The following is a 24,175-nucleotide window of genomic DNA, read 5'->3' as shown; positions in this document are numbered from 1 at the left end:
AGTGGTCATGGCAGACTGGGTGATCATGGCCAAGGTGGACGTGGCCACCTCGATGTTGCTTGTGGGGAGGGACACCTGTGGGGGCTTGGCATGGTTGGGGGAGATCCAGGGGGTCTCTGGCAGATGGGACGTGGCCAGGAGGCTCATCCTGCGGGGTGAGGCGAGGCGAGGCAGGGGGCAGGGCAAGGGTGCCATTTCCATTCAGCATTTCTTGCAGACGTCTCATGACCCAAACTAGGTAACATCAGCAGTGCCAGAAGAGAATGGGGTTTGTGGAGTGGAGGAGAAGAAAAGAAGAGGAGGAGGGCGGTTGTGGGTTCCTTGGTCCTCTCTGAGCTTTGTGGCTTTTTTGTAGACATCTCATGACCCAAACTAGGTAACATCATTAGTTCACTTATTATCCCAGTTTGGGTCCTGAAACATCTGCAAGAAAACCACCATCCTTAGATACACCCCCCCAGGGCCCTTCATTTTAACTGTGAGCCAGAAATATTCTCCTTGACTGACATTCTGGACCGTCTCAGGGCAGAAGAACCTGCCTGGCAGGACCTCATTCCTCTTTCCCATGGGGCACATCCCAATGTCCCCATCCTTCCTCCACCATTTCCTGGACCCTAAAGGCCAATGGAGTTTCTCTCAACCACCAGCACTGGCACTCCTGGTTCCTCCGAGCTGCTTCACCACCTCCAGCTTTGCCTACCTCTCAGGGCTTCACTGCCACCCCTGTTTGTGAATCGGAATGCTCCTCCAAAGGCCGACTGCATCCTCCCTCCCGGCGGCTCCCTCGACCTTTCATCGCCTCAGCTCCACACAACCCCGAAATAACCTCCCAGGAGCAAATTCTCCTCCTTTTTTCTCGCTCACCTAGACTGCCCCTTACTAATACCTCACCCTTCGCCCGCTCACCTCAGACCCATAACTGGTGCCCCACTCCAGCAGCCCCACTCCAAACGCCGGCGGGGCTGGGTCCCTTGGCGATGGTGGGGGTGATGTTGAGGGCTGGCGGCACCAGTTTCCTTTTGGCTGGCATGGTGGCAGCAGCAGCTGTGGCGGAGGCTGGGCCTCGCATTCCATAGTGCCTATGTCTATTTTCTGGAAATGATCATTTGGAAATATCTCAATTATGTGAAAAATTATGTGAAGGTATTTATTGAAGTTTAAGACATACTGTTTGCTTGTGAAATCGTCATACTGTACTGATGTTTTCCTATATTTTTTGTTGTAGACGTTTCCAGATGAAGAACAACAAATAACCCAAACTATGGAAAAGATACTGAAAGATCTTGACAAAGGCCCACAACAAAGTATTTCTGATTTTGTAGATTTGAGTGGTAGTTGCCAACAATCTTTTGAAGAGGTTTCTGTGAACCAAAGCTCTATGCATCTTCCATTTGATTCTCCCATCACAGGTTTGTTTGTTTATTAGATTTGCGTACCTTCAATCCCATCTGGAGATGACTCTTAAGCATTAGCAAAAATATTTTGTGAATTTTGTAGATACTGAAGATATTTAGGAAAACATGAAAACATTCATGATGCGTGTTCTTATTCCTATAATGATTGCTGAATTTTACATTTATTTATTTTAACATTCATGTTCATGTTTTAAGAAGCAGAAATATTAGGAGGGAAGCTGCTTTTAAACATATTTGCAGATAGTTGTCAGTACCTTTAAAATTACAGGTAGTTTTTGAGATACAACCGTAATGGGATGTACCCATTATAGTTGCATGTTGTGACAGCCATTAAGTGAAGCATCTCACTTGATGATTCCCTCCATCCCTGCTCTCTCCAATATAATAATTAAATGAAAGTACAGGTCATTTAATAAAGCATGGGCTGCCTAGAGATGGGGGAGAGTCCTGGAAGACTAGCACAGGCCAGCCTGCCCAGGCCTTCCCAAGGCCCCCCCCCCATTCCCTGAGAGCCCCATGCTTTGATTCCTACCCCTTGGATCCCCACAGGCCTTTTCCCACTGCCACTGAGTCCTCTCAAGTCTTAGGCTTGATTCCCACTCCACCAACCAAACATCCTCCTCTCCTCTTTTTCTGATCACTTCATTGTGTAGCCGTATGGTGTGATTCCAGAAGTGGCAGCAATATTTACAGCTACCAGAATGCAATTTGCCCCCTGGATCCATGACAGCTGTTTCCAAAATTGTGCCATCCAGCTGAGCACAAAGTGACTTGTTCCAGTGCTATGGAAGGTTTTGGAGCTCTTCAGAAGTTAAGTGAGGAAGAGTGTGTGGGGCTTGGTGGGATGGGAGTCAGACCTAAAGCTAGCCATGAGTCATTCGGAGAGGGAAATGTTTGCAGAGACCCAGTGTGGGTGGTGGGTGGGAGGGAAGATAGGTGGGGTGGTGCTGCAGCATCCTTGCAATTGATCGTAAGGGCAAATGAATGTGGGGGCATTGCAGCGGCTGTAACTATGATTTTGTCATTATGAGTGGCACTTTGCAATGAATATGGTCTAATTGTGGAATTGTGTTCTGTTTCAGAATCTTCATTGCAGACATCTCATTCTCTCACTGTACCTTCAGAAGAGGATAGTGTATTATTCAACAAACTGTTGTACCTTGGATGTATGAAGGTTTCTGCTCCCCGCAATGAAGCAGAGGCCTTGTGTGCCATGGCAACTTTGAAAAACTCAAATCATTCTCCATCTCCTGTAACTCTTTATGTACCAAATATTCCAGATGGTTCTGTTAGGTGAGCTGGATGTTTCTATTGAGTGTGTGCAAGGTATCCAAACGACTAAGAACAGGACAGGAATGGATTCCTGCTTCCTCTTGTAGGAGCTTCAAGTTGCTCAGTAGAATTGTTTGTTTTGTGTTTTGAAGACCATATCTAATTCTCATCTTTCTTTCAAATTCCTCAAATATTGCCTCAAATATGGATGTTTGTTTTACTGTGAAATACAGTATAGTATCACTTGATGGATTTGACACTGTATTGGACAAAACTACAAAGGACAGGGTTATCAATAACGTGTCTTGATGACATTATGTCATCTACTCAGTTGTAGACTATGTTATATATGTTAGATACAAGTTGCTGCCAGGAGAGCTAGATCTCTTTTTTACCATGCTAGTCTGAATGTGACGTGCTGGATTTTATGGGGCTTTTGGCTTTTCCAGTAAAAGTTTACTTTCTGCTAATGTACTAGCAGAAATTAAACAGGAAAATCACACATGCTGGAGGATGGTTCTGTATTATTTCCCTGATAAATCTCAGGGGGTACTGTGCTGTCAAAAATTGAAGGAAAGGAATTACGTTCCTCTTTTTTTCCTTTTTTCTTTCTCTTCTGTATATTTTCTTCATATACATACATACATACATACATACATACATACATACATACATATGACAAATCTTATTTCCTGTTTCAGCCTAACCCAAGGCCATCTACAGGCAGTAGCCACAGCAGTGGCAGCTCATATTTGTATAAATTTATATATATATGTGAGGCATAATGTATATATTCTAAAACAATTGTGGTAAAGGTTAATATCTTGCCTTCAAATGTACATGAAATATTTTCAGTGAAATTAATGGAGATTTCAGCTGTGTTGTTTGTATACCCTAGCATCTCACCAGTCAATATAGTTACGATGTCTTGAAATTTCACAGATTATAATTCTTAATTATATATTTTAAATTTTGTCCTTAGTTGTATCCAAACAACCTGTAGTTTTAGCAAGTAGTTGAAGCATAAAAGAAAAGAAGAAAATGGGTGAAGAAAGAAAATAAAAGTAGAAATAGTATAATGTGAAAATGCTGAAATGCGTGTCAAAGAAAGCAGTTGTGATGAAATTGTGAATATTCAGATACTGTTAAGAATTTCTACATATAATAAATATGATTTCCATTGAACTAAATTCTATTCAGAATAAAAGTGATAAAATGAACAACAGCATATGTATTGTCATGTGACTGAAAACATAACATATTACAGTATTGTGAAATTTAATAACATTTAAATATTTAAATTGCAATATATCTTTTTGTGGACACTTTAAGCATTTTCCAGAGTGGATAGATATCAAAAATAGCAAAGAAATTATTATTTCATACAGGATTACAAAGGTTTTTCAATTTTCTTCAATTTTCACTTCATTTAGAATAATAGATCAGTCCAGCAGTACAGAAATTGCTTCTTTCCCAATCTACAAAGTATTGTTCTGTGTCCGTGGGCAAAATGGGACTTTGGAATGTGACTGTTTTGCGTTTACTGAGAGTTACTCTGGCACTGAGGAGTTTCAAATTCATGTCTTCTCTTGTGAAATTAAAGAGGCAGTAAGTAGAAACCATGATTATTGTTTTTTCGGAAAGCAACAATTGAAATAATAAGTTATGGATGGGATAGTCTGATTCACTAGACTGTTGTATCTCTTTGCAGAAAGTGAACAAAGCTTCTTATTTTTAAAAACACTTATATGACCATCCCACTTATGTAACATAAATCTGAGCAGCTCACAACCATAATGAAAACAAGAATAAACCAAAACCAGGCATCTCAACTAACACTGTAATACATCTACCAATAAAATCCCTGAATTTCAACCTTGTCCTGTTCCAGCCTTTGGGGGGAACATCAGATTTTTAAAGAAGACTGAAAGGATGGGGACGTGCCAGATAACAGCAGTTGTGGCCTGATAACAGCAGTTGTACATAGAAGAGATTAGTATTTCCCAGAAATTTTATTAGGTGAAGTGTTATAATACGAATCCTTATAGAAGATACAGTATAGTAGGACATGAGCTGCAGTTTCAATAACGCCTTGTACGCAGGGACACAATCTCAACTCATATGTTATTTTTTTGCACCAGCCATCCAAAACTGCTGTGGGAAGAACATTACGGCATACTAAAGTGAATACCCTTTGAATTTTTGGGACAGTTATATAATATAAGTATCTTGCTTTGAAAGAGGGTCACAAAGATAATTTTATCAGCAATTACTATGTTTCCTAAATTCAGATTACTATTCAAGAATGTTTGTGACAACAGATTTTTTTTGCTGGCATATAGATGTGGTTTACTGTTCAGTTCATTACTAAGCCATTATCTATGCTGTGCTTGGCATCTTAAATTGATAAAATGCATTTTGTTGTTCTAAGGTTCAAATATTGGAAGACTTACTAAAGAAATGCAAATTGTAAATTTGCAAATTAGTGTTTTCTCTGAAAAATAATATGTAAAAAGTAAAATAATTGTTGGTTTTGTTAAACTTTCTCTCTTCTCCCTAAATTATCTTTTATGCCCTTTTCTCATCCTCTGTTTATTTTTAGGTCAGCCGAATTTTGTATAGTTTTTCAACAGCATTCAAACGTTCTTCCAAACAGGCATCAGATAATGTAAAGGATGCTATTGTTTCAAGTCCTGACAGTGATATATTCATGTTCACTGTTTCTTTAGAGGTCAAAGAAGATGATGGTAAAGGAAATTTCAGGTAAATTTTAAAAAATGACAAAAATAGTGGAGGGAAAAAACCCTAAGTCATTTAAACTTGTGAAAGTAATTAATTTTGCCTATTTGTTCAGATTGCTTCATGTCATCCTCTAAGGAATTCAAAATGCACATATTCGCAACAGAATGCAAGGGTTGATGGATAGTAAATCAGTTTATCATAGTTTAGAAAATATATATTTCCAAACTTTTAAGATTTTAGAAACCAGAGGCAATGTTGGAATAGACAGTCTTTTTAATAGTGAGCTGCCTACAATATGTAAAAACATTTTATTTTGTGGTCTGATCCTTATGAAGTTCTTCAGTTTTAATGAGGTAGATTAACTTATTTTTATCAGAATTTTTATGAGAGTTTGGCTGTTGAACATATGTCATTCTTCTTCAGTCCCGTACCAAAAGACAGAGAGAAATTTTACTTCAAACTAAAGCAAGGCCTTGAGAAGAAGGTCATCATCACTATAAAGCAGATTTCCAACAAAGAATTAGCCATTGAAAGGTAATAATAGCTAACATCTGTCATTAATAGTGCTTTGTAATGTTTATAATATTCTCAATGTCTTTCCAAAATAGTATTCCCACAAAAACATATTTTAAAAACTGAAGGGTGAGTGAATTTTGCACCAGTGTTTTATCATTGTGTTGGTGACTTGTTAATGATCCCAATTGAAAGTGCTTACTGTACTGTATATACTCACAGACTGGCAGGTGGAAAGAGGGAAGCAGCAGGGGAGGCTTGTGCCGCCTGATCCTTTGGCTGCCTCCGCCTGTCCGTGCCGCTTTCCTTGCCTGAAGGTGCATTCTCCCGCTCTGCCCTTGCCTCCCGAGCATCTGCCCTGGGAAGCCTTGTAAGCCGTTGCAGCCGCGGGCTTAAAACCATAAAACCAACTATTAAATTAGTGAAGTCTTGGACTGAGGAGGAAAGTTGAAGCTACAGGCTTGCCTTGATTGCACAGCTTAGAACATTTTCGAAGAAACCTCTGCAGACTTGCATGAACTCACAGATAGTGTAACATCGTATGTTAGTTTTTGTGAAGACCTATGGGTGCCGACTAGAAACCTGCAAATACACAGTGACAAACAAGCCTTGGTTCACAGCTAAACTTAAGCAGCTATGTTATGCCAAAGAGGAAGCCTACAGGAAAAGAGATAGAATGCTGAACAATCAGGCCAGAAATGTATTAACGAGGGAGATCAGAGCAACAAAAAGAAGCCACTCTGAAAAGCTGAGGAATCAGCTCTCAACCAATGAACCAGCAAATGTGTGGAAAACTCTTAAAAATATCATTGGTTACAGCAAACCACCTTTCCATGCTGAAGGGAATCGACAACTGGCAGAAGACCTGAATGTGTTTTACTGTAGGTTTGAGAGGAAACAACTGTAAAATATCCCCACCCTCTCCATCTCAGATACACCAACAACAGCCAAGCTTCCTACAGCTGTCCTCATCTCTTTGGGCCCCATACCTCTGGTGATCACAGAAAAAGATGTGCGAGATCTATTTCACAGACAAAAGCCTGGAAAAGCACCAGGACCAGACAAGGTAACTCCTTGCTTGAAAGTTTGTGCTGACTGGCCCCCATCTTCACCTGCATTTTAATAAATCATTAGAGATGTATTATGTTCCTTCTTGCGTCAAGCGCTCTACTATCATCCTGGTGCCGAAGAAACCGTCCATCAAGGAGCTGAACGCATACAGACTGGTTGCTCTGACATCCGTAGTTATGAAAACCTTTGAAAGGTTAGTGCTGGCCCACCTGAAAACCATCATGGATCTGCTGTTAGGCCCCTTGCATTTTGCAAATAGATCAGCAGATGATGCTGTTAATATGGCTCTGCACTACATCCTATAACATCTTGAATCTCTTAAGGACCTATGCAAGAGTCCTTTTTGCAGACTTCAGCTTGGGATTCAATACTGTCATTCCAGATATTTTTCTAACTAAACTGATTCAAATAGCCGTGCCTGACCACACTTGTAAGCTTTCTAACAGACATGAAGCAGCAGGTGAAGCTAGGCAAAATCACATCAGATACCTGTACAGTTAGCATAGCCCCCCTCCCCAGGGCTGTGTGCTCTTGCCCCTTCTCTCTCTATACCAATGACTGCATCTCAAAAGATCCCTCTGTTAAAAGTACTGAAGTTTTCAGATGATACAACAGTGATTGATCTCATTCAAGACAACGATGAATCTGCACACAGACGAGAAGTTAAACAGCTAACCTTGTGGTGCGGCCAGAACAATCTTGAACTGAACACACTCAAAACTGTAGAACTGATAGTAGATTTTAGGAAAAGCCCTCCTATTCTACCACCTCTTACAATATTAGACAACACAGAATCAACAGTAGACACCTAATTTCTAGGTTCTATAATTTCTCAAGACTTAAAATGGACACTTACCATCAAAAATGTCATCAAAAAAGCACAACAAAGAAAGTTCCTGTGCCAATTCATTATATTTTAAAGTATTTTGTGTGCTTTTTTTAAAAAAAATCATCTTGAAATGTTTTGGGGTTGATAAGATGGCAATAAATACATTTTAGTATACAGCCTATATATGAAAATTTTACTAGTCAATACTGAGTTCTCTAAATATGATGCAACTTTGCATCCTGCATTTATTAGAAAATTTTCATATTCTATAAAGAACTATTAAAGAGATTTTTGACTTTAAAAATGTACTTTCTGATGTGGACAATTTTCATATATAAGCGGTATACTAAAATGTATTTCTAATGTTTTAAATTGTTTAGCTGTCATCCTAAAGCTGCCATTTTCAATGGAGAAGAAGATACCTGTTTTCCTTCAAGATGGAATCTTGAAATGAAAGAAGTTTGAATTTGTTTTTTTGTAAATAAAATAAAATTTGAAAAAAAAATGCTTCAATATTATGCAAATAAAAAGCTATCTGAAAATTGTGGATCCTAATATCTACTAAAAAAAATTAAACATTTTCGAAAAGGATTTGAGAGATTTATCAAAATATTTGATTTTAAAAATTATCTCCTCTAGATGGCAGTCTTTCCATAAGATTTGAAATCAGTGTTTAGTTTCATATTAGATTCTTACTCTTAAATTTTTCAAAAATGTTGCACTCAGAAAACTTGTTTGACAGATGATTGTCATAGTTGTTTATTCATAAATCTGGACTATTAACTATGTATTTTTAAGGTCAGGTTTGTCTGTGCCCAGATTCATTATTTATATAAAAAATAATATTCAATGATAGTTATAAATTATAAATTGTTTAATTTTTCCCTATTTTTTTTCCTATTGCTGGGGAAAAGTTCTGCACAAAAACAAATCTGCAAAAAATAATAGAAATAAATTTTTGTGGCTCCTTCATTAGGAAACTATTCTTTTGACTTTTCACTCTCCCTTCCTGAACAACAGCTCAGGAGCCTAGTTATTAATGTCATTGTATTTAACTATAACTCACTCCCCCTGACTTTTGATATAGGTAGTCCTTGTTTAATGATTTTTTGGGATCAGCAACTCTGCTGCTATGCAAAGTGACCGCTTATTCTCTTGCAATTCATTCATCACCAATCTCTCCACTCTGGAGGTTGGAGGGAATGGTCAGGCAAAGGAGAGAAAATAGAGTAGAGTAGAGTAGAGTAGAGTAGAGTAGAGTAGAGTAGAGTAGAGTACAGTACAGTACAGTACAGTACAGTACAGTACAGTACAATACAATACAATACAATACAATACAATACAATACAATACAATACGATTGGAAGGGACCTTGGAAAATAATTTGAATCCCTCTTTTGTGGCATCCTCTCAAATACTGGAATACTGCAATCATGTCACCCCTATTTCTTCTTTTATTTAGACTAGCCAAACCCAAGTCCTGCAGTTATTCTTCATATGTTTTAGTCTCCAGGCCTTGAATCATCTTAGTTGCTCTTTGAATTTTTCCAAGGTCTCAACATCTTTTTTGTAGTAAGGTGACCAAAATTGGTTGCAGTATTCCAGGTATGGTCTTACTAGTGTTTTATAAAGCGGTACTAATACTTCACATGATCTTGATTCAATGCCTCTTTTTTTACAACTCAGGATTGTATTAGCTTTTTTGGCTAATGTTAACTCGAACTCTGCAAGTATGGATCTGGTTGTTCACATCTGACTCCCCCCCCCCCTTTTAGAGTGGAGAGATTGGAGAAAGGGATATCAAGAGAGTAACTTGTTTGCATAGAGTGCCTACTACTGCCAACTTGGGCTGCCAGTGCAGTTGCATTATTTTAGTGGAGAAGATAAACAGCTTTACTTTCTTACAATCTCTTCCTCTCCAATCTCTTTGCTTTGCAAAGGGGTGGGAAAAAAACCAGGAAAGCCACAGGATAATGCACACTGACTGTAATGGCAATCATATCAGTGAGTGAGTGAGTGAGTGACACTGAGAAGGTTGCAAATGGCCATGAATCGGCTGTAAAGTTATTTTTCAAAAACATTATAACTTCAAATAGTCACCAAGCAAGTGGTCAGTAAATGAAGATCATGGGTAATAGTACTATTTAATTACAGTTTTTCTGAACTTTTATAGAAGGAAATTCTGTAAGAATATGGATTGTTTCTTTTCTCCTCCTGGAAGGTAAAATATTCTTTTTCTACCTTCCAGCACCAAATGGGAAGTTGAGCCTATTCTGAAATTCCATTTTGGTTAGCTGGTGGGATAGTAAGTAGACTAACTCACCATCTTAGAAGGGAGATTTTTTTTGTAGAGGCACAATTTTCATTTCATTTCATTTCGTTTTGTTTCATTTCATGTGTCCAGAGCAAGAAAACAGAATGAAAAAACAATACTTAAAACAATAAACAAATCAAAACAGGAAATTTAAAAGATATTATGGTCTGGAGTAGTGACCAGGCAAATTAGTATCAGCTAAGCATATCTTGATAATTAGTAATTATCTACCACTACTGGGAAAATCCTACTGCTGGCCACTGCATTATGAACCAGATCTGCTGGTGGGGTCACAAGCTGGAATTTCCCAGCTGATCTTAATTGAAATATTGAATATACTGCAGTGGCAAATTTTTAAGCAAGTTAATCTTAAGAGGTCTAAGCTTTTAATATAGACATTAACAATATTCATATTGCGATAGTAGTCACATTGATCCATCAAACAACAGTAAAAACTCCATAATTTGGGATGCTTGTAGACTGAATGCATTCATCAGCATTTGCTGTTAGATTTCATCTAACATTCAGGTTCAAAGTTAAGATGGCACTCCCAAGCTTTAAAAACAGAAAGACACATTGTTTTCATTTGTCATCCCTCCATTGTAATCAAAGATACTTATTAGATGTGATCTGACTGATTGTGCTGGGATTTTCTTCTAATTGCTACATTTCTCTTTTGCTAAAGGAGCTCTTACTCTCCTTCAGAGTATTATTTCAGTAATGTTCTGCTGCATTCTGAATCTTAGAATGGCCCTTGGAAGCATATAGAGTTTTTTTTGCTAGCTTTGTATTTAACTGGCCTAAATCTTTGTTGTGTATTCTACTTGCTTGCAAACCAGAATGGAATCTCAGAGTAAGTTTGACTTCTGAATTTAATTATTTTTCTTTCTTTATCTTCTAGATAAAGGCAGTCAGGTTAGTTATTCCACCTTTTCCTACCCACAGTATTGTCAGCGTCAAGCAGACAACTGATTAGGTTTCACTGTTCCAAACATTTTGTGTATTCCTCAGGCTACAGTCAGTAAATTGACTGTCTTGATAGGACCTGGATTAGACTGGTTTTTCCTATTTAAATGGAAAATTATACTCTGTAATATCAGTATACAATTCAGTGTTTTAAACTTGACTTTTTCTTGTGTTCACTAATCCTTATTGCAGGTGCTTTGGAATGCTGCTAAGTCCAGGTCGAAATGTCAAAAACGGTGACATGCACTTACTGGATATGGTAATAATTCCCTCATGCAAAAGCTTATGTGATATTCATTTTGGCTTTAATGACTCTGTCAAAAAAATCTATTGTTCTCATTCCAAAATGAATTGGAAATACTTTTGTTTGTTTTGTCATGAAGGCAGAAAATGGTTATGCTGCTAGAATATTCTTCAGTAGTGGTTGTGTAGTTGCCATCATTAATTACTGATTGCTGGATTTCATATTTGTCTATTTATCAAATGTATATAGCCACCCACCTCCCCCAAAGGGGATGCTGAGCAGTGTACAACAATAAATAAAACAACTAATAAGCTAATCTAAAAAGCCACAGTAATAAATAACATAAAAAAACAAAAATACGTACTAACTCTGGGCGAAGGGAAGATAAAAATGGCTCTCAGTAATAAAGCAATAAAACCATCAAATCTCAGATTTCCTCGGAGTCCCAGGTCTGTCAGCATAACCAGGTCCTGAGGGCTTTTCAAAAAATCAAAAGAAATGGGCCAATCTAATTTCAGGGGGAAGGATGTTCCATAAGGCCTGGTTCACAGCAGAGACCCACCTGGGACCCACCAGATATAGGTCACTAGCTGATCTTACTTGCATCATGCCTTCTCTGATAGAGCTAAATGGAGTGGATTAACCCTGGAGAGGCGGTATCTTAGAAATTTTTTGTATGAAACTGAAACCTTCATTAAGAAAGCCTTTAAAAGGACTTTAAAATGGTGATTTTCAAGTAGCTCTCATCCCCTTATCAAATTTATGTAGATTAGCTAGGACAGCCTTAGCTAAAATGTCAACCTGAGAGCAAAAGAGCCAAATTCTTCCTCCTATAGAGAAAACGAATAATGGTATAAAATGAGGTGAAGCTGTAGATGTCCTAAATAATTTCCAATATACCGAATCCAGTAGGCTTCCAAAAATAAAAAAAAAATGATTTAATTAACTCGTTGGTCCAAATATATTTGTTCAAACTACTTAGATATGTATTTCACATAAATACTGAAAATATGGAAATTTGGCAAGAAAAATAATTGGTAAAAGACCAATTGAAGTAGACTATACAGTATGTACATGGGCATAATCCAATCTTTACAATATAAAGATATGGTATATTTTTGATGTATTGTATGTAAGATGTGAGATCTAGTAAAGTCCACATAAATTTGCAGTTTTCAGCTAAATGTGCTTTGTTTGGCTCTCTGGTATTACCTTCCTTTACTCACATAAGCTATTATTAAAACAAATGGCAAATTGAAAGCAACTTATGGGAATTATCTCTACTATTGTTCAGTTGCTAATCAAGACTAAAGATTGCACTTGATTTAAGATGTTTATTATGGTTTTAGTTGTACAGACACAATATTGAAAACTGCAAAGTAATTTTGGAAAAATCCTGTTTTTGTTCTTTAGGAGTCTATGGGGAAAAGTTCAGATGGTAAAGCTTATGTAATAACTGGTCTTTGGAACCCTAATATACCTATCTTTTTAGTCTTAAATGAAGAAACTCCTAAGGGTAAGTATGCATTTAAAATGCTATTCTATTTCTGTTGGAAAGGGATAAAATGTATAGCCTTGTGCTTTAATAGCATTCTTCATGAACTGAAATAGATTATAATTATAAGATATGCATTTATAAAGCAATAGATATTGCATTAAAAGGACAGATTTAATGCATAAATAGAAGTGGGACTTTGGAGAGAAAAGGGAAGAGTAATATCATTATGAAGTTATACAAGAGAAGAATCTCAGCAGAGTAAAAATTATAAGTTCCCAAACATATAATGATATGAGTATACTTTATTGTTATTGCCATTTAATGTGAAATTTATTTTTCTTTGTGTGCTACAGATAGGCGTGTGTACATGACTGTGGCAGTAGATATGGTAGTCACAGAAGTGGTAGAGCCAGTTCGTTTTCTGTTAGAGACCCTTGTGCGGGTGTATCCAGCCAATGAACGCTTCTGGTACTTCAGCAGGAAAACGTACACAAAAACATTCTATATGAAATTAAAAGAGGTAATTTTTAATAAAAACAGAAGAAATAATTTAATGAGTTGGAAAGATATTTCACTGTTTATGTATACTTTGCAAAATGCTATGTCAAGTGTTGGTAAGTGGAAGCTGGCTGTCAATGGTACATAAGAAAAATAAATAGGGAGGAATGCCTTTTTGAGTTGGACAATTTGGCAGGTTTCTTTGAGAGGATTGATCACCTTAATCAAGTGACACAGCTACAGATTAGTTGGATATGGTCCATCTTTATTTTTGAACCCTGCCCTTCTCAACTGTTAATTACCCAGGAAGAAATAGCTAAGGATAATAATAATACAGGCAGTTCTCTATTACCAACCGCAGTTAGGACTAGCAACTCTATTGCTAAATGAAGCAGTTGTAAAGTAAAATGTCACATGGCTGCACCTGACATCAGCTTACCACTTGTGGCTGCAATTGTTAAGCAAATCACCATGAGTTGTTAAGCATAATATCACATGCCTGGGATTTTGTTATTTATTTATGGAATTTATATAACTTTAATCCACTTGCAAGTGTGTACAATTAAAACAAAAACAACCAATATAATTCATCCACTAGTGGCTTCTCCATTGAATTTGCTTATTGGAAGCTGGCTATGAAAGTTGCAAATGGCAGTCATGTGACCATGGGACATGGCAACTATAATAAATACACAATTGTAAAGTGCCCAAATTGTGCTGGGGGGGCACTGCTGCAGATACACCTTTGAAGACTAGTTGTGAGTGCCACTCAGCACCATCAAAACTTTGAACGATCGGGAGTCCTCCTAGATTCACGACTTACCTTGGAAGACCATATAGTAGCCGTGACTAGGGGGGCTTTCGCCCAGGTTCGCCTGGTGCGCCAGTTGCGGCCCTATCTGGACCGGGATGCCCTGTGTACAGTCACTCATGCGCTCGTGACCTCTCGCCTAGACTATTGTAATGCTCTCTACATGGGGCTTCCCTTGAAGACCACTCGGAGGCTCCAACTGGTACAGAATGCGGCCGCGAGAGTTGTCTTGGGAGTTTCCCGGTACTCCCATGTTACACCTTTGCTCCGCGAGCTGCATTGGTTACCAGTTGTCTTCCGGGTGAGGTTCAAGGTCTTGGTTATGATCTTTAAGTCCTTACATGGCATGGGTCCGGGATACCTCGAGGACCACCTGCTGCCGGCGTCAACTCCCCTCCGCCCTGTGCGTGCCCACAGAGAGGGCCTCCTCAGGGTGCCTCCGGTCAGGGAATGTCGACTGGTGGCCCCCAGGGGGAGGGCCTTCTCTGTGGGTGCCCCGGCACTATGGAACCAACTGCCGGTTGAGCTCCGGATGGCATCGGACCTCCGATCCTTCCGTCGCGGGTTGAAGACCCACTTGTTTGAGTTAGCTGGTTTGGCCTGAAGGGGAATATGGGTTTTTAATTGGTTTTATTTTTTACTATTGCTGTATTTTAATTGGGCATGGTTTAATTCTTTTTTAATTTTTGTACAGTTATTTATATATGCCCTGTGAACCGCCCTGAGTCCCTAGGGAGAAGGGCGGTATAGAAATCCAATAAATGAAATGAAATGAAATGAATGAGTGTTTGGTAAGCGAGGACTACTGTAACATTATTGAGTCACCCCTCATGTATGGATTTTAGGTCAAATTAATCTTAGACAATGGGACAAACCAACTCCATATGCTTTTTGGGGAAGCAGATTATTTATATCTTTGATGCTTAATGTACTAATAACTTTCCAATTCTATATTGTTGTAAGTTATATGAGTGTGGTTTTGAAGAAGACCAAACACCTTCACTTTCTTCCAGTTGCAGCAGCCCAAATTGTAAACAACACAAACAGAGAGATCATGGTCTCAATCTCAAATTATCATGAATATGACAATATACCAATATACCAACACAAAAGGTTTCCAGTAAATAAAAAATGAAGCACATCGTAGTATGCCACCAAATATTTTTTCAGATTACCCCCCTTATGCCACCAGTTTAATCATTCCTACCGTCCAACAGCTGGCTCCCTATCCTGACAGAAAGTCAAACTCAGCATTGTCTGCAAACACCCAACAGCTCATCCCAACCTTAACACAAACTTGTTAAGTTTTCACAACTACGAGAGACTATCCATGTTAATTAACATGCAGTCCAAACGTAGGCAGCATTCCCATGGAAGCAGCTTATGTCATGGGAAATCCTCCTTAGGAAAGAAACTTGAAGCAATCAGTAACCCTTTTGCTTTCAAACGGTGACAAACTCAAGCTCCACACACTCTGCTTGCACTTCTGCAATAGTGATAAGCTTCACAACAAAGAGTGATAGCATCCAAAGAAACTACAAACAAAGGCACAAGCCTTTGTACTGTACCCAGTGTGACCTGTCCTTGAACATCTTCGAACAATGGCAGCCAGATAAATTTTTATGACTCCAACGTATGTCTTTGTGACATTTGTTTATTATTCATTTATCATTTGTCTTTGTTTATTGTCCTTTTTACAGCAGGAGAGGGATAAGCTGCAAACAGGTTAATGGAAGCGTATTTGAAAGTTTTGCTGAAATTAAAATTTGTTCTTTACTATTCTACTTCTAATCCTTAAGAGAAAGAATGCTACACGGGACATTCACCCCCTCCTCCCCACTTCTGGGCAGCTATTTTAGCGCCATGCTGCATGCCACCTTGATTAATGTAACTTAAATTTACAAACTCAGTTTTGTATTCATCAAAGCTGACCATTTGAAAAGGAATTATAGTGAGATTCTTGAGGCACTAATTTCTGTACTTACTGATTTTTTTCCTGTGTGTTTCTTTTTTACTTCACGGAATATATCCTGTTGTGTATGAAGACTTTTCATTTTGGCATTTTACATATGAACTGGAAGATTGATTGTTTGGAAAGCAGTAGGGTAAAGAATTTTTGTTCATAAGAATAGCTGCAATAAATCTCGGGTAAGATACTCTGCTGCTTTAGGGGTGACATGATTTGTTTGCTTTGAAAGATTCAGGAGAACTGGTTTCATGAAATCCCCCTTTTTTGCTGGTGAGGCTATACTTTAGCAAATTATATTGCTGAAAGGAAATTGTGTTTCTCATGTCAGGAGTAAGTGCAGCTTACTGTTCTTTTTATTAGTGCATTTATTTATTGCTTTGTTTGATGCCAACTCGATACTTTACCATATCTGAAAAATAGTTCCTTTTATCAGATTCTGAAAGAGTTTCAAGAACTGAATGATCATTTAAAACCTACATATCTGAGAATATTTTAACCTTTTTATTTCTAGACTGGCTGATAACATTTATAGGCTATATTCTTATGAAAATAAATGCTACATATTTTAATGAAAACTGTGGAATCTTAGTTACTTTGAAAGTTTGTGTATGTTAATAGGAAATTTTGGAACTTGAACAATTCTCATTCAGAAGAGTTGCAAGTCTTATTTAGTAATTTTATTGAAATAGTAATTCATTGTCTTAAGTAAATAATCTAAAAGCCATCAGAATTTTGTTATGCTAAACAAAACAAATGGTGAAGGTAAAGTTAATTAAATTATTTTTTAATCTATATCCTGCCTTTTTATTCAGACATTCAAGATACTTAATAGTGTATTACAACTGAGACACAGCAGAGAAGAAAAAAAATTCTTTTTTTAAATACCAGGATTTAAGAAGATGTTTAGGATTCCTTGCAAATATGATAAAACTGCATATTCAAATGTACGTCTTTTAAATATGGGTCAGTCCTGGGTTGAGAACAGAATTAATTTTACTGCTTTTATGGCTAGACTTATGTTACAAATGGGACAGAGGTAATCCATTTCTGTTTGTTCTACGGGATTTCTTGATGTCATAGCAATATCTTTCCAGGCTTTATGACTGATTAGGAAAGTGATTTGAGCTATTTTTGCCTTATTCCTGGAAGTAGTCCTCGACTTACAACAGTTCATTAAGTGACTGTTCAAAGTTACAGTGGCACTGAAAAAGTGACTTATGACCATTTTTCACACTTACGACCATTGCAACTACCCCGTGGTCATGCATTCGGCATTCGGGTGGTCCACAGCTGGTTCATATTTATGACGGTTGCAGTGTCTCGCGGTCATGTGATCACCTTTTGTGACCTTCTGAGAAGCAAAGTCAAAGGAGAAGCCTAATTCAGTTAACAACCATGTTACTAACTTAACAATTGCAGTGATTCACTTAACAACTGTGGCAAGAAACGTTGTAAAATTGGGCAAAATTCACTTAACAAATGTTTTGCTTAGCAACAGAAATTTTAGACTCACTTGTCTGAAATGACTATCTGTAGTTAATGATTGGATGTGGATAAACTGAGGCTTACTCGTAATAGACAATATAGGTAACTACTGTAATTAAATCCAGGGAAATAAACTCCAGTTTATTTTTTTTGTTTCGTTTTGTTGCATACCCTCATTTAGGTTTACTTTCTTCCACTTAGCATCTTATTTCCTGCTCTTATCGCTAAAACCTTGGAAGGTTTAGAATTTTTTCAGGTTTGTAAGTTAACATAACTGGGTGGAATAGGATAGTGGAGAAAGTTGGCTGACCTAGGAATAAAGGAAAAGAGGCTATTACGTAATAACTAAAACGGGTTTTGTAATAGGTTCATTTCTTTCTACAGTTTATCTGTACCCCATCCGTTTTAGCATACACCAGTCTGAAAACGTGGTGGCTCAGTGGGTTAGGACGCTGAGCTTGTCGATCAGAAGGTCGGCAGTTTGGCGGGTCGAATCCCGAGTGCCGCGTAACAGAGTGAGGGTATGGCAACAGGGTATGGCCAGGGTGGGTGTGGCCTACTGGGTAGGCATGGCTAGAGTGCATATGGCCTACTGGGTGGGCATGGCCAGCTCTACATCGTTTGCATCAAGGGTGCCTATGGGGGCCTGGGCAGGAGTGGGACAGATCTGAGGGTCTCTGGCAGAAGGAGGGTCTCTGGGCCAGGGCCAAGGCAGTGGGGGCCGTTCCCTCACTGTTTCCATGATGGCTTCGCGGGCCACATGAAACCACTTTGCGGGCCGGATCCGGCCCCCGGGCCTTGTGTTTGACATGTCTGCTGTAACAGATTAGAATGTTTTATGGAAACAGAATTAAAGCGGCAAAAATACAGTTAAAATGAAAATTGAGGTTTAAAACATTAAAACTACAATTTAAAGCAATTAGCGTGTTAAATTTTTAATTGCAACAAAGAAAGAGTATATAAGGACCCTGTAAGCATGGATGAGGCTTGTCCACAATAAGGGTTCCGCCCCTGAGAAAACGTACTAGTTTAGTTAAACTCCACAGATTAGAGAAGCACATGTAATTTCTTTTCAATTCAGAATTGAATATATTCTGTTACTGGTATAACAATTCAAAATTTGGTAGCTGGATGCAGTATTGTATACTTAGGGTTTCTTGAAACAGTAATTCTAGTGTTGAAAAAAGATTAATAGAAATAGCATTCTGTTTAAGCCTATTAGTTTTCCAGTAAGATTGGAATTTTGATGGACCCCCATCAGATCCAACCAATGAGGGTTCAAAATACTTCTGTCTCAAAGAGCAATTTACATAAGTGGAAGTAAAATGAATGGCATGGTGGTCTGGGATTATGGCAATAATAAAACTGGACATGCTTATAAGGCTAGAGAAAGCAAACTGCATGCAGCAAGGTGGTAATTTAACAGTTTGGAGTTCCCTCTGTTAAATACCCATCTGTGCCCTCTGCGCCCATGTTCCCTCTGTTAAATACCCATAAATCATATATAGGATATATATATATGAAGCTGTATAATCTCCTTTAAACAAATAACTGAATTGTGGAATTGCATTTAAGGAAATGTGGGAAGACACACACACACCCCAGAAAGAAATATTTTTGGGAATATTAAAAGGCAGAATATTATATTTCCCCAAAGGATCTTAAAGGCAGAAACCAACAACCCCCCCCAAGTCTCTCTGCCCCAAACAGAAACTAGGTCTGCAGAAATGCAGATGTGATAATCTTGTCAGAAAGATTGGAGCCAAGAAGCTGGGATTAGAAAGAGAAAGATCCCTAGAATCAACAATCCCTCACAAACACACACAAAATAATCCAACACAGGGACTTCCGGTTTGCCAACGCATCCGACATGGATGTCTGGAGGATGGCTCTCGTCTTCCACATCCAGTTTCGCATCGCTGGGGCCCCCTAAAAGGACCGAAGAGTCACCCTGGAGGGGTGACCAGCAAGAAGGGGCTTTTGCAGAAATGCGGGGTGAGCTGCAACCCCCCCCCCCCGGTTAGTGCCTGCATTCCCTTCGAACTGGTCATAGCAACATGGCTGGTTACTAGGCTTCAGACAGCCGAAGTCACACTTACTACCAGGCAACATTAAAGCAGCATGGAAGAGACTGGTAAGATTCCTCTCTGATATTCAAATCTTCTTCCTTTCACCTAAATAAGCTGCTAAGTACTTTCTCCCCTGTGGAGAGGGAGGGGGGAGTTTCAACCTTCCCTTCAAGAGAGCGGCGATCTAGCTTCCAGGGGCGTTGTTTTTTTAAAAAAAAAGTTGAAAAAAATGAATTGACCTCAATTAGAACTTTATAACTTGTGGACTAAAAGCTTTTGACTACCTACTTCTTACTTCCTACTCTTATTTGAAAATTTGGCTCTGTTTTTCCGAAATACAAGAAATAATTCAAAGATTTACAGATACTTCCCTAAAAGAAACAGAAAAGAAACTAAGCGCTTGGGGGATACTCAGTGGCCAAACCTGAAATTTCAATTGAAATTGCAATCTGACACTCTTCAAAAAAAAAAAAAAAGAGAGAGAAGAGATTTGGCTGACTCTTTAGAAAAATAAGATAAGACTAGCCTTCAACACCAGATGTGAGACTCCACCATGAAAGAAATACAAAAACAAATTATGCTATGATGAAAATATCCTCCCAAACCTATCAGTTCCTGTCTACAGTTGGTGATGAAATAAGAGCTTTTGGAAAAAAACCAGAAAGCATCTTGGAGAAGCAAACTCAAATTTTGACTACAACTAATAATTTATTGGGACAGAACACAGCAGAAGAAATTGAACAATTAAATACATTGATGGAAGAATTAACTACTCAACAAGCACAGACATTTGAAGATAAAAATGAGAAATGAATGGAAGAAAAATTATATAGTCCAGGACAACTATATCAAGAGATGAAAATAATGAGAGGATTTGGTGTTTTTATCAGACCCCTCAACCCTTCAAAAAGGAAGATTGTTATACTATATAACAATATATATTGTTATACTATATAACAATGCAAGAATTCTTTGATGACCCTGAAGCAAAGAAGCAAAAAATCATATGGCAAAGGGCAAAAGCAAGAATAAGACTGAAGAAGAATGGACATATCTAAGAGGCCTGAAAAGGAATACTAAAATAGACAGGATTGTACTTGGATTATGAGAGATTGTTTTGATGAGTAGATTAAAATACTAGCTAATTAAAAAATAAAATTAAAAACAAACTCAGATGTATGAATATTAACTGTTAATTTGAAATATTGAGCTGTTTAAATGAAATTGATTAAAATGTATATATGTTAAGAATGATATAATGTAATCTATATACTTGGATGCAGTGATATGAAAGATGAAAGGATGTATTAAATGTTGAAATGGGAGAAATATTTGGCTAATTTTTAATATGTGGAAATTATAATGAAAACAAGAATACTATATTGTTTTATCAACTTGTTGATAAGGAAATGAAATAGATAAGTCGTTTATTTATACTACCAGGTATTAGAATTGTGTAAAGGGAAGGGAGGTCACTTAGAAATATAAAATTGAGAAACTTTCAAACATTTAATTTTAATATTAATGCAAAATTAAAGCTGGAAAAGTATATAAGGTGCTTGATGTCTTGAAGATGGAATGTTAAAATATATTAAAGTATTGATAAATGTAAGAAAACTTCTTAATAACTGATGGATAAAAATAAGTGTTTAATTTAGATAAGATAATATGTATCAAAGGAAAAAAGAGGAAATTCTGATTACCGGTATAACAAATTGGAGATTTGTAATATGTATTTGTACAAAATGGAACTATTGTAACCCAGACACCACGTTGCTTTTCAAATATACTATTGTAATATTGGAAAATCAATAAAAAACATATTAAAAAAATCCAACACAGGACATAGTCATCAGCCACAGCCCCAGGGAAGCAGGATATGACCTTTGGGGCATAATAGGATTTTATCCACCACCATCAAATATCATAAAGGCACACTCAGACTCAGGTCAAAGTTCATGCCACAGGAACAACTCCAGAAGGTATAAAGAAAAGCTCCAGAAGGTATAAAAACACACCACTCCCTACTATATGTGGTCAGCTTTCCCAGAGCCATGTTTCTGTCTGGCTTTGCTCTTCAATAAACTACAACCTTCTTTCTAAAGCAGTCTCCATTCTGATTATTCCTAGCTTGGACTGGACCTTGATGATTTTTCTTTCAACAGAAGATTCATCTAAAACCTTTTTTGTTACCTTGTAGGCACAGTCAGGCTGTCCAATACGCTTAGATTTTTGGAGGTAACTTGATATGTTCTTTATTTTGAGCTTGTCATCATTATACTTTGTAATATAGCATTGAATGGCTGCCTGGGAGCTGGCCTTCCTATTAGGGTGTGGAGTGTATTTTGAATATCTTGAACAGACAATGAATCTTTTGTTACTAATTTAGCATTACAATACTTTTTTACTCCTCAGGATAGACACTGAGTTTATAGATTTTCTGCTTAATGAATATGGCTGGCTTCGGATATTTTGCATGGGTGCTTTCTCTTCTCAGCTTCAGGCAACAAAATGTTTCAGATAGAAAATAAATTTGTTAAGTGGGCTGCATTATATTTTATTCTTTTTGTGTTATTTAACTTCTACTTTGAATGGTTACTCTTTTTGTATTCTTAGCATATCAAACTTCAAATTAGCTACAGTATTAGCAAGCAACAATAATGGCTTAATGAGACTTCCGGTTTGACGTCCCCAAAGTCCCCAGCTTGACATACCAACAAGAAAATGTTGATGAATTTCAGAAAGAAATTCTATGTTAAAATCAATACAAGAGACAATTGCCTTAGTTCATGATGAGACTAAAAATAACACAAAGGAGATAAAAGAATAATTCTTTAATCTAAATCTACAAACTCAGAAAAGACTACAAAGAAGGAACTAGCAACCCAGAAAATCGAAGGAAAATCAGAGGAAGCAGATCCAAAGATGGAGGACCTAAAGAAAGGAACTAACAGACAGACTCAGCTAAATGAAGAATTAGAAGACGTACCGATAATATCGGAAATGGAAAAGATTTCTTACCTGTCAAGATCTCAGAACACACTTGAGGATAAGAAAGAAGAGCTGATTGAATGGAAGATAGAGCTGTTAGGAGAATTGTGGGAAATTGGAGAAGGAGGGAGGCTGTTTAATGAATATCAATAGGCTGGTCCTTCCAAAAATACTTTAATCAAATTGTCTTTCTTATTCCAAACAATATACACAAAAATAGAGGAAGAATTACTTGATGATTCAAATGCATTGACTTGGAAAGTTAGTTGGCAAAGGAAGAAAGCTAGAGTAAGACTGAAGAAAATAGAGGTGTTGACCCATTAGATGGGATGTTATACTATTAATCAGATGTTTGAACATGGCTGAGAATAGATAATTGTTAGAAATAGAAGTATTATAACTAGAAAGATAGGATTTGTAACTAGAATATTATATTTTGGTATAAGAAGGGAAATATGAAAATGCTAAGAGGGTTTGAATAAAGAAAGCTTTTGGTTACCAAAATATAACTTATTATGAGAAAGTGCAGGTTCGAGTCCCACCAGGCTCAAGGTTGACTCAGCCTTCCATCCTTCCGAGGTAGGTAAAATGAGGACCCAGATTGTTGGGGGCAATTAAGCTGACTTTGTAATAATGCCGCTTGGGGTGTGTGTGAAAGCCCTAGTAAGCAGGCATATACATAGAATGAAGGCTACTGCTAAGCTTGTAAGCCGCCCTGAGTCTTCGGAGAAGGGCGGGATATAAATGGAATTAAAATAAATAAAATAAATAAAAAATAAATTATAAGCAATAGAGACATTTTGAACACTGATGGGAAATTAAAATTTTAAAAAGCAGGAAAAACAGGATATTAATTGAATAAATGAATATTAAGTGCAAATGCAATTAAGATATATTTTGGTTAGAAAAGATATTTTAAACCAACATTATTGATATTAGGAAAATGTAACAAAGATATTGATATTCAATTGTATATTTATTAATAACAATAAGAATTGTATTTGCCTAGTGTGGGAAAATGTGTACTATCGGAAGAAGAGAGGAAGCATTGGATGGTGTAATATTGGGCTTAGATTGAAGAAGTTAATATGTACCACTGATTTACTAATGGACCCAGACGACACATTGTTTATTAAGTACTTATGATTGTAAAACTAGAAAATTAATAAAATATTTATAAAAAAATGGATTAATGGAGTCAGACCAATAGATTTTTTTTGTTCATTAGTTTTTTTTCATTCTTATACAGGAAAAAAATGAACAATCAATTTAGTATTTAGAGTTGCTTAGGCTAAATTATGTTTTTTGTCATTTATATTTAGTGTGAAGGGAAAAGCAGTACAAATACTGGAGATCCAATCTATGAAGTCTTGAATCTACATTGCAATTCTGAAAAAGAGGAAGAAGCCATTAGTCCACTAAGCTTTGCTGATCAAATTTCTTTGCAAGAGGATGATGCTGAAGAGGGTGAGAGTAAAATGGACTTTT

General features: G+C 37.3%; 1 protein-coding gene across 3 annotated transcripts in view; it reads left to right on the top strand.

Moving 5' to 3' along the window:
* RABGAP1L (RAB GTPase activating protein 1 like) overlaps positions 1-24,175 on the top strand; it is a gene marked incomplete at its 5' end in the record, with an annotated part of 171,329 nt that overhangs the window by 11,596 nt on the left and 135,558 nt on the right. For 2 of the 3 annotated variants that reach the window (XM_081322948.1, XM_081322950.1), the window contains 9 exons: positions 1,226-1,409; positions 2,498-2,708; positions 4,121-4,295; positions 5,290-5,450; positions 5,853-5,963; positions 11,315-11,381; positions 12,780-12,882; positions 13,218-13,384; positions 24,010-24,154. In XM_081322948.1, coding sequence (XP_081179074.1) covers positions 1,262-1,409; positions 2,498-2,708; positions 4,121-4,295; positions 5,290-5,450; positions 5,853-5,963; positions 11,315-11,381; positions 12,780-12,882; positions 13,218-13,384; positions 24,010-24,154 — 1,288 coding nt within the window. Of the gene's footprint in view, positions 1-1,225; positions 1,410-2,068; positions 2,231-2,497; positions 2,709-4,120; positions 4,296-5,289; positions 5,451-5,852; positions 5,964-11,314; positions 11,382-12,779; positions 12,883-13,217; positions 13,385-24,009; positions 24,155-24,175 lie in introns of those variants that run through there. The other variant, XM_081322949.1, reaches the window with a different exon arrangement.

The sequence above is a fragment of the Vipera berus genome, assembly GCF_964194415.1.
Source record: "Vipera berus genome assembly, chromosome: 3".
Taxonomy (NCBI): domain Eukaryota; kingdom Metazoa; phylum Chordata; class Lepidosauria; order Squamata; family Viperidae; genus Vipera; species Vipera berus.
The sequence above is the reverse complement of the archived record's forward strand: the minus strand, read 5'-3'. Positions and strand labels throughout refer to the sequence as shown.